Source organism: Myotis davidii, unplaced genomic scaffold (genome assembly GCF_000327345.1).
Source record: "Myotis davidii unplaced genomic scaffold, ASM32734v1 scaffold49, whole genome shotgun sequence".
NCBI classification, from domain to species: Eukaryota; Metazoa; Chordata; class Mammalia; order Chiroptera; family Vespertilionidae; genus Myotis; species Myotis davidii.
Genome location: NW_006300375.1, coordinates 4534664 through 4546723, shown reverse-complemented (window position 1 = coordinate 4546723; position 12060 = coordinate 4534664). Strand labels below are relative to the sequence as shown.

The following is a 12060-nucleotide window of genomic DNA, read 5'->3' as shown; positions in this document are numbered from 1 at the left end:
AGGAATGGCCATCCCAGGCGCAGTAAGGGTCCCTGGCCAGGCAGCAGTCGGCACAGGCTGTGCCGTAGATGTGGCAGCGATGCAGGGACACTTGGGAAACCCCTTCGTTGGAACTCACGTACAACTGTTGCTATGAGAAGAATGATGATGATTTATTTCAGATGCGGAAGTTAAAAGGGGACTTTCAGCAGGCACACATTATAATATATGCCCACAGACCCCTGGATTCATTTTGAAACTAGACTAAAAATGAGAAGCAAAGTCCAGAAGGATATAAAGCCAAAATAAATAAATTTTTTTACGTTAATATGCCTATAACATTACCACTTTCCTGTTTAAAGGAAAAAGCTCAGAGTACCATGTAGAATGGTAATGTGTTTTAGACATTGGGATTCATTGTTCTCTCAGATTTGAGCTAATATATTACAGATTTAAATTATGGTGTTTGCTTTTTTCTTTGAATGCTGTCTTTTTGCAAAGTACAAGGCAGCTTTTTTATTCTTCAAGTCTGGCAACCCATCACGTTGTAAATTTGAAAAAATGAAGTCTAAAACACAAGACATTTTTAAGTTTAGAAGAAAAAGTAGATAGTAGTACATAAAATTAAAAAATACCCATTTTCACATGCCTTTGAAAGTGACATATTTCTCATTAGGTGATTTTCAAATTATTTAGAAGAATATAAGTATTTATAAGTAGACATGTCTTAAACTTTCTGTGTATCCAGAGCTATTCAGCACCCTAAGTCCTTTTGTAGATTTTATCCTTTTGTAGGGTGTCGGGAGTTTTTATGATACTGCTCTAATTCCTGTCGCCTAGCATGAAGTGGTTCTCAGGAGATGATGGGGTAAGTTTCTAATTGACGCTAAATATTTTACAAAGGACTGATATGTGATTCAAAGTTAGCATACATCTCTAAGCTGGATCTTGGATACATGCACATATACATTCACACACATGTGCACATACACATTCATCTACACATATTATATACATATATGTATATGCTACTTAGAATTAAATCAGTGGGGACGTCATTGTCCAGCAGGCTCTGGGGGCATACTTCTGAGATTCAAACCCTGGCTCAACCAAAATTTTGCTGTGTAACTTTTCAGAATCCCAGCTTCCTCTTTGCTAAAACTGGGATAATAGAGCATGTACCCTATAGAGTTTTTGTAAGAAATGAATGTAACAGCTAACTCCACATAAAATTTTTAGCATATTTTCTGATGCCTACGAGCTCAATGAATGTTAAATAACAGTTGTAGTAGAGTATATTATCAATTTATAAATTTTCAAGTCTGATAAATCATTTGAATCACACCTCACTCTATATCTAATGTAAAATAATTTTTTATTCAGATCTATTTTTTTTCAAAAATTGGGCTGAAAAATATTGATCCCAAGTTGAGACATTCAAACCATAAGAAAACAACTGCATGTTTTGATAATAATCATTTCTCTAACAATATTTAAAGTGGTGCTTACTTAGTACATTAATAAATAACACAGTGAATACATCAGCTTTATTAAAATTTTTTGAGGAAACTGGTTTATTTGAGAAAAGGATACAGATAGTTTCATTTTAGAAATTCCTTTTTTTTCTTTTTTTTTTTTTTTAAGTAATTCAACTATTTTCTGCTGCATAGAATGCAAGAATAACTTAGAGAATAAAAGTCCATAAAAGTGGCAATAAAATAGTCTGAGCACTAGGGAAGGTAGTAATTCATGATATCTAGCCTAGCCCGTGTGGTTCAGTTGGTTGAGCATCTACCCATGCACCAGGAGGTCATGGTTCCATTCCCAGTCAGGGCACATACCCAGGTTTTGGGCTCAGTCCCCATCAGGGGTCATGCAGGAGGCAGCCAATTGATGTTGATGCATTGATATTTCTATCTATCTCCCTTCCTATCTCTTTCAAATCAATAAAAACATATTTTTTAAAAATTCATGATATATAAACTTGTGTATATATATATCTATAATGTTATCATTGCCAATTTGTAGTTCTTTCACACTGTAACAATGCAGTATGCAGTTGGGCAAACAAAGTCTCCCCAAAATCAAATAATTACCCTGCCCCTCTATCTAATTAATTTAATGAAACATTTGTAATTATCTACATTTTAAGGTGTTGAAAGCATTTAATACTCAGTTTTTTTCTGTGTGTATGTGTGTGTTGTATATTGCAGTTTTATGGAATGGACTGTGAACTATAAGTTCACAAGTTGAATTGAAAGTTGAAACCTGTAACTGTATAATGAACAACTACCATGCCATACAAATGGCTTCATGTTCATTTTGAATTTTGCTCTAATACTTTCGCTTTCCATTAAACTACAGTAAACAAAGGGTTTTCCTGCTGCTGACTTCAAAGACAATTCTGACTTGGACTCAGCTCTCTAGGACATTGGGAGAAATGATAAATGGCTTCTTGTTACTTGGGAAAATGTTTGTTATGCACCATACAAACATTATTACAGATGAGCTCTTTAGTTTTGTTTTACCCTATTTATTTTTCTTCATAAATTTAGTCAAGTGAAAACTAGGACAAGACTGACTGTGGATTACTTGTTCATCTGCATCAGACCAAATATGGTGAAGAACACCAAAGTTATGTCATCTGTTGTGCTAACACATAAAACCTTTATTCTCTATTCCAAGAAAAATGAGTCTTAGGCTCCTACAAACAGCAGTTACCAAAGAACCACTTTATTTTGGGCAATTTATATAAATTAATTTGTGAGAAACGCATTACCTTGTAGAGGCAGAAACTTAGCTCAGTGAAGTTAGAAGGCTCATTTGTAATTTATGGTCAGGTTAAGATTCAAACGTATGCCACTCCTGCTCTTAAGCCTACTCCACTTTTTATTATACTGCTCTGGCCCTTACAGTGTTTGCTTTGGGGTACCATTAGGGATGGACATGTAGAGATTGGAACGGCACGTTTCTTTTCTGTGATCCTTGTATATTTGCATGTGCAGGCACAAAGGAGAAGGTTAAACATTGCTGGTAATCACAGTCGAACACTCCTTCACCAAATCCTGAACCTGGTTATGGCTTAGATTGGAAACATTCAGATTTTTTTTTAATGACATGTATAATCCTAAAAAATAGCCTTTTCTTAAAAATAAGCTTAAAAATGCATTTCATATTTTAAACATGTGACAGAATCAGGAACTCAGAAGAGGATTAATTACTCAATCTAAGCTCCTGAGAATGTGATATTATAGTGGCCCTGCTAAATTCTTTCTTCAGAAAGGTGTTTTTTATTTTATCTTTTATTTTGGTTGGCTTAACACACAGTAATATTTTAGCATATCGGATATACAAAATGTTGGGCTATCATGCTGTACATACGTGTGTTTTGCTCTGATGGACTTTTGTACAAAAAATAAACCTATTTTTGTCTCCACTACTAGCTAGTGAATTCTACATCAAAATTGAAAGTGATTTTATGGTATTGTGGTATTCTGTAAATAGTATTAATTATTATGCTCATATTAAAATAGATTTTTCAGAAATTATAAATACACTTTTTCATAGTAGTAAAATTTTTTACATGCAAAGAAAATAAAAATGGGGTTGATTTTACCTTTTTAGATGAAATTTTCATTGTTGTTATAGGAACGTGATTCTGAAAAAAGAAAAATATTGTTAGTTGTTCAAATAATCATTAAAAATGATTTTGCATTCAAAACAATTTCTCTTTTCTATTGAAATTCAAGAAATCATTATTCCTCTCTAAATGTGTGTGTGTGTGTGTGTGTGTATATATATATATATATATATATGCCTAAACTAAAACAAAAGTTGCAATTATAACATATATCAATATAGTCATTAGAAAAAAATGACAATTTGAGAGAACTGAAAAAAGTGCATCTTGGAATAACGAATCCAATGAGTAACTCAGGATTGAATCTGGGTATCTGGGTGGGGACTGTGGAATGGTACCCCATCTTATTCCACACGCAGCACTCTGCGTAAGACACAATTGTTCACCTGACAACAGTTGTTCTGGAAAGGAGTATTAGCTTGAACCATACTTATTAATTCTTTTTGCTGCAAAGTAATGTTGTCAGGGATCCTCTTTATAAAAAAATATTGCTATTTTAAGAGAGAAAAGGAGAGATAGAGAGAAAAATACACCAATTCGTTGCCTCCTGCATGTGCCCCAACCAGGGATCAAACCTGAAATATGGGCATGTGCCTTGAATGGGCATTCAACCCCGCCTCTCGGTGTTCGATGTTCCAACTAACTGAGCCACATCAGGGCAAGGATCCTCTTTTTTTTTTAAAAATATATTTTATTGATTTTTCACAGAGAGGAAGGGAGAGGGACAGAGAGTCAGAAACATCGATGAGAGAGAAACATCGATCAGCTGCCTCCTGCACACCCTCTACTGGGGATGTGCCCGCAACCAAGGTACATGCCCTTGGCTGGAATCGAACCTGGGACCATTCAGTCTGCAGGCCGACGCTCCATCCACTGAGCCAAACCGGCTAGGGCAAAGATCCTCTTTTAATAAATGTGAACCAGTTAAAGAATCTAAGAATTTTCTGAAACAGTAATCCTTTTTGAAAGCCACTCTATTTATAAATTTACTTCTTAAATATTATTACTTTTAAAGATTCAAAATTAGATGTGATAACCTAATGAAAGTCTGAAATTTTACTTGATTAACTCAAGTGGGAGCAACCTTTCAAAATCAACTGTGCCCACAATGGTTTCACTTTCTGAAGCTGTATGTTCTAACATTTGAAAGATAAAATGGCAATATCTCTAAACACTATTGTAACAAGTTTGGCTCATTGCTTAGAGATACACACACATACAGGGAAACCATAAAAATCTTAGAAGACTCCATAGGCAGCAAAATAGTAGACATACGTCGTAGCAATATCTTTACCGATACAGCTTCTAGGGAAATGGAAACTAAGAAGAAAATAAACAAATGGGACTACTTCAAAATAAAAGGCTTCTGCACAGCAAAAGAAACCATCAACAAAACAACAAGAAAGCCCACTGCATGGGAGCAAGTGTTTGGTGAGGATGTGGAGAAAAAGGAACCCTGGTGCACTGTTGGTGGGACTGCAGTCTGGTGCAACCACTGTGGAAAACAGTATGGAGTTCCCTTAAAAAATTCAAAATGGAACTTCCAATTTGACCCAGTAATCCCACTTCTGGGAATATATCCCAAGAAATCAGAAACACCAATCAGAAAGGATATATGTACCCCTTTGTTTATAGAAGCATAATTTATAATAGCTAAGATTTAGAAACAGCCTAAGAGCCCATTAGCAGATGAGTGGGTTAAAAAGCTGTGGTACATCTACATGATGGAATACTATCCTGCGGTAAAAAAGAAGGAGCTTTAACCTTTGTAACAGCTTGGATGGACCTGGAGAGCATTATGCTAAGTGAAATAAGCCAGTGGAGAAAGATAAATATCACACGATCTCACTCATACATGGGATATAATTATCAACATAAACTGATGAACAAAAATAGATCCAGAGACAAGGTAGCACTGAACAGACCATCCAACCTGAGAGAGAAGGGAAGGGAGTAAGAGATCAACCAAAGGACTTGTATGCATGCATATAAGCAGAAGCAATGGACACAGATGGGGGGGAGGGTAAGAGCATGTGCTGGGGGATGGGGGTAGTCGGGGAGTGGTCAAGGGGGGAAAAGGAGACTTATGTAAGACTTTAAACAATGAAGAATTTAAATTAAAAAAAGAGAAACACACACACATACAAAAGAAAGTATTGTAATTTACGTCCAACTAGGCAACATCTCAAAGTTGCACCTCCAATTCAAGTTAAGTTTAGGGACGCTGGACATATTTTCAGAAATTATTCTGAACAGAGGATTAAAATAAGAGATCGTGGTTCTGCACAGTATATGAAACAAAGTGCCTGGTTTTTAAAAGTTACATTGAGTTTCCTGCAGTGTATCTGTGGGACCCTTAACTAAGGCATTTTTTTCCATTTGAACGCATTATTTCCTGATGTGCCTATCACAGTATAGCATACACACCCAATCATTTTTACCTCACCTCAGAAAATGTGACCCAAACACCACGTCAAAGACAGTAACTGTATTTGGTAACTGTATCTCTCAATTCAGCCACATCAGTCACTGGCACACGCATGCATTTAGACTGACTCTATTTTTCCACTGAGAGTTTATTCTTTGCGATGATAACACCGGCCTTACTCATCTAACAGACCATAATTAGTTAGCACATGATCAGAAGAACTCACGTTTCTTTAAGGCCTTGCCATAACATACATGTTTGAGTTTGTGTCAAGCTCACTTAATTAACATTTCCTGATTGCCTAAAAAAGGTATTTCAGAATTCAAAATGAAGTGCTGCAATATGGCATTTTTGCTATCTTCAGGAGAAGTTCAGAATAAGGCTCTTTATATTATTTTGGCTAGCCAAGTTGTCCCTACTGAATTGAATGAAATAAAATTATATTTTATATATAATGTGATTCTGGTTAATCTAGTGAAACAATTTCTTTCCAAAGCAAGCACAGAAAAGACACTTGAAAGCATGTCGTGAACATTTAATGAGCACGATTTTAATGCACTAATCACAAAAAGCTTATGACTAAGGGAGCTAGCATTAAACATTGTCAACTTAATAACACTGAACAATTTCCCGGAGTTCCTCACATTTTTATATTTGATTTGATTAAAAATATTCCTTCACATTGAAAATGTACTAGCATCATCTAACAGCAGGCTGTCTCAATCACGTATGTGCTTATAAATTCAATATTTTGGGTGACTGTGGTAATGTATATCAATAAGTCAATACATTCTGAGTCCACGAAACTAAGCAAAGCAACTCACTGGACTAACAACAGTCTGCCCCTGAGTTCTGACATGCTACTTTTACTTAGTTATACGCTGACTCCAGTCTTTCGGTGTCCGGGGGCCAATGCTTCTTACTTGTTTTAGTTGACAATAGTGTAGAATGCAGAATTGATTCTATGTCAAAGTTTCATTTTGATCCTAACAGATCCTCTGTCTGTGCTTTTACCCATCTTTTCAAAGCAGATAAAAGGGACCACTGAACTATGATGACCTACGCCTTCAGGGGCGAAGGATGTGCAGGGCACCACAGATCTGCTCTCCAGGCTCACAGGTACATAAAGAATCGGCACTTTGCCCTGACCAGGTAAGATCTTGCAGGACTCAACTTCTCTCTGTGTGCCTTTGTTGTTGTTGTCTTTCTTTGTTTAAAAGCCAAATTCAAGAACAGAAAGAATATACAGTGAGATCTCAAGTTCAGAGAGAACATAAAATTTTGAGTGATAAAGAGACAACATTTGTTTTACTTAATTAGGGCGACATTTAAATGGAAAACAATAAAAAAGGAGACAACAAAGCAGTTTATCTTGAAATTCCTGGCTAAAAAATATGAGAAAGTTTATCTAACAATCAATAACGTGAAAGCATTTGGGTTTCAGTGGTTTGTGAAGCAAATGAGAAAAGCCCTTTCAAGGCAAATCTCCTAGACCTTGACCACAGAACTCATTTTTTAAAAATAATGATGAACAAAATTCTTCAAGTTGTGATGATAGCCGAGAAACACTAATCCTTTTATGTTAAGAGAGCTTGAAATGCATCAAAATACTTCAGAAAAATGTTCCATATTTCTCATGTTATCTGGTGTTCTTACCCTCACAATTTATTACATTCTTTATTTGATCTTTTATAAGATGTTATTTCCCTCCAAAGTGTCTGTTAGATGAAAGAATTCTGCTTATCATGCATGTTCAGAGACTAATAGAAGAGTTGTTCCAACCTTAAACACTTCCAGCTCCTCCAGAATGAGCTCGCTGCTGGCAGAACTGTTGGCCGGAAGCACCACCACCTTCTGCACGGTGCCCCGATCTGTCAGAGAAAGAACAAGGAGATGTTACAAGTCCTGTTTTGAAAGGGTAAGAAAGGCACTTAGACATAAGATGACTGGCTTAGATTTTAAAATATTGTTCTTACATCATCTAAACATTGCTTTAAGCATTAATTATGCCACGCTATGAATCAAATATATTTTAGATTGAAAAGAAACCAGTTGAGATTTAGCAATGTGGGATTAAAGCACATTTTTGAGTGATGATTTGATCAAATAACAATACATTTCTTCCAAAATATGTTTCTAATAAAATAATGAGATCATCTGGATCATCAAGGCCTTATTCTTTAATGTATAAGCATGAACTTGTGAATTTTTAATTTGGAAAAGTAGATTACCACAGATACTGGGACAGTTTGTAATTCTGTTGAATTACAAATGTCCATGAGAAGAGTTAACTTGCACTGAGTTGTACAGGACTTTGCAACTAAGAATCACTTAGTGATGAAACCACAAATCACACATCTCATATCTCAAATTGTCCTTTTTTCTACATAAAAGATCCTCTTCATGCTTACAATTTCTATTTTATGAATTTAATTAAAAGACTCAAACTAATTCTTAATGAAAAATAAACTGTACTTTAAAAGGTTACCAACTAAAATATTAAAACCTATTAAAAATTTTAAAAAAGTTTATATACATAAGAACAAGATTTGGAGATTTTTCCAGAACAATCCTTAAATCTTGTGAGGATACAAAGTATCTGATCTTAGAAGCACCTGATCTCACAAGTTTTAAACTACATCCCATAACTTAAAATTCATTTCTTCAGCCAAACTCAAAAATAAGCAACAATACCAAAGCCTTGCAGGCTCTAGGTATAATTTAAACACTTTAAACATTTTAAATTGATTAGCTTCCTTAGAATGAGCCCTGGTAACAATCTGTACTATTCTCCTCGAAAGTAAATAATGAAATTATATGTTGGAAGTGAAAAAACACTTGAGGACTCCACATAGAAAGGTCACAATTAAAAAATTGATGAATGTGATTGAGGTGTTTCCCAATTTCTATCTAGAGTTCATCACCAAGAACAGTGGAAACTTTGCAGAAATAAAACACGACAAAAACCTAAAATGAAATGAAAACAGGGCAAGGTATGTGTGTGTGTGTGTGATGGATGAGGGTGTAAAAACATCTTTGTTTGAGGTCCTGCTATCAGAAAGGTCATACTTTTTCATTTTTTAAGAAGTCACAACAGAGTTTATGGGTCCCCACTGCAGCTTGCAGGGATCACTGCCATTCCACATGACAGCTGTGGCCTCTTCCCCGAGGAGAGACTGAGCAGAAACTGTTTAACCATAATCCCAAACAAAACTACATGAAAGGAGATCTTGATTACAGGGGTTCCCAAAGATAAAACTATCAACCATGAAAATGATTAATAAGTATTCTCAAACGGGACAACTGGCTCTTTTTACCCAATGTCTTAACTTATTATGAGAGAAAAGTTTATATAGATCATCATTTCTTCTGAAAGAAGCCACAGCAGACATACTTTATTCATGCCATTTGTAAAATATTACAAAAATAGCAGCTATACAAATGGTCTAAAGAAAGGCAATGTAAAACTTGCTTTTTACTTATTTGTAATCAAAACCGGAGCACCCCTTTTTATTGGTTGTCTTCCTATTTTAGTTTTGTTTGCTTGTTTATTTTGCTGCTAATGATGAGTTAATTTCTATTTCATTTTGATACTATTAAAGGAAAATACATATATTTTTTATCAAGTAAAACTGAATGTGAAGTTATGTGAAACTCTTGCAAAAATATAAGTATATTTAAGTATTTGTAACAATACTGAAAGTGAAGCTTAAATAAAATCATAGAAATGCAAGATCTACATACAGAAACAAATATTTATTGGATGCCCATTATGTGAGTGGCTCAATGATAAAAATGTATCATTTAAATCTGCCTTTCAAGAAAACAATATCCATTTTAATTCTTTTACTTTTCCATGTTTAGACTTGTATTGGTACTTTAGGAGCTTGCATTTCTGCAGAGCCCTTTATTACACTGATTAAATTTTAATCAGTGCATAACAAATGAACACGTTTGTTCCTATTATAATTACACATATCAAAAGTTCTTTATGCATAAATTAGAAGTCATTCTAATTTGTGGTTCTAAATATGAATGGAAGAGGTTTAAAAATCCCTGTATTATTGTTAATCATCACTATTAATAATGGTTAATTCAGGTTTATGGACATTCAACTTATATAGTTTAGGGCATTGTTCGGCAAACTGTTGCTCTCGAGCCACATGCGGTCTTTGGCCCCTTGAGTGTGGCTCTTCCACAAAATATCGACTTCTGCACATGGGCCACGAAGTTTCAATCATACTGTACGTGCGCGTCCACACGTGGTATTTTGTGGAAGAGCCACACTCAAGGGGCCAAAGAACCAAATGAGGCTTGCTGGCTGCAGTATGCTGACCACTGGTTTAGGGGGGCTTTCTTTAAGTAAAATAATACAAAAATACAAAAACAGAGTCGTTTGAGTCTTTCCCAATAGGTAAAAATGAGAAACTTTAAAACTATGATAAATCTACTGCTGATAATTAGCCTAATTTTCTAAAAAAAAGATTCTATAACACTGGACATATTCTTTGTGATATATTCTTTAAATGATATATTTGTATGATACATTCTTTAAATCAAAGAAGTTCTGGTTATCTAATATCTACAATATCTTATTACTACAATTTTATCATTCAAGATCACTCTTTAAAAAAATGTTTTTATTGAGTTTAGTGAGAGAAGAAGGGAGAGACTTCTCCATTGGCTGCCTCCTGCATGCCCCCCTACTGGGGATTAGGCCTGCTACCCTGGCATGTGCCCTGACCAGGAACTGAACTTATGACCTCTCAGTGCATGGGACGATGCTCAACCTCCTTATCCACATTGGCCAGGGCAAGATCACTCAAGTGCCAGCAAAATGTTGGAATATTTATTTTTCAATTGAGTATAAGCAGATCTACCTCTTTGTTTTGTTTATTCATTGGACTTTCTTCTACCCTACCAAGATTATACTCATTCTGTTTTTCACATCCCTCCAAGTTTATCTTTCTACGCTCTATACTTTTTCTTTGTTCTAAGCATGATCACTCTCTTCAGGCATACCTTATTCAAATTACAATCCAAATCACATTCCCTGTTTCTTTGGATACACTGTAGTTTGGCATTATTGCATTTAAAAGTGGTGCTCAGAATTATACAGGTTTTTTTTTTACGATGATGGCAGATCTCAGTGAGACTGGAATATTGAAGACATAGCAATAGTTCTAGTAAGTCAGTCAACAACTTAGGTGACTACACAGACTCTCTAGGACTTGGTGCCTCAGAAACAAATGTCCTAACTCTGGTGTACACTAGTTACAAGCCCCCACTCTGGATGCCTTTTTATTTCTGCTCCTGTTACAAACTGCCCGATGCCTGCAAGCTCTAATTCAGATTCTCAAGAGACAGATTTAATTTGGTCCAACTTAATCACGACCAAAGCACATCATAGACCAATACTTAGTAGACAGTTCAGTTATCAAATGCTTACGTAACATTTAAATCTGTTGCGGTGCTGGGGAAGAGTCATATATGGAATTACCCAGGACTCCTCCCTAACGAGATGGTTTCTTTCAAAAAGCAGTCTTGGTAGACACCTATAGTTTTTTTTTGAAAACAGACTCAAATCCTTCACTTCCTTATATAAGAAATACTTTTGACATATCCTTGGGACTGTATTATCCACTACTATGTAAATAAATAGATTTGGATTATCTTCCATCCATTTTCACTCATTGATTCAACGTAATATTATTGAACACTTTCAGTGTGTCAGCCATTATATCAAGTATGTATGCAGAGATAAATAGGCACAGTGCTCAAGATTTCACAGTTTAGGATTTATGGTTTTTTGAGTATCAGGTGTGTTCCCATTAATATGTTAGTCACTAAAACAGATGCATTTTAGAATGTTCATAAAACTCCCAATTCATTATGTCTATATAAAGCTGTCTCTGTGTCCTTTAGTTTGAAGATGATAATGTAGTCATCAAATGTCTTTCTTTTGGGGGTAGTAAGAATGGCATTCCTTGAATGTATTCACAACATGAATGAT

At 35.2% G+C, this 12060-nt stretch overlaps 1 protein-coding gene across 1 annotated transcript in view; it reads right to left on the bottom strand.

The window, feature by feature from the left end:
* Nucleotides 1-12060, bottom strand: part of SEMA3C (semaphorin 3C) — a 158449-nt gene that overhangs the window by 14832 nt on the left and 131557 nt on the right. Inside the window, exons 13-15 of the mRNA XM_006777148.2 lie at nt 7830-7918; nt 3596-3637; nt 1-130 (exon numbers count right to left, since the gene is read on the bottom strand). The exon at nt 1-130 is cut by the window's left edge and continues 1 nt beyond it. Coding sequence (XP_006777211.1) covers nt 1-130; nt 3596-3637; nt 7830-7918 — 261 coding nt within the window. The remainder of the gene's footprint in view (nt 131-3595; nt 3638-7829; nt 7919-12060) is intronic.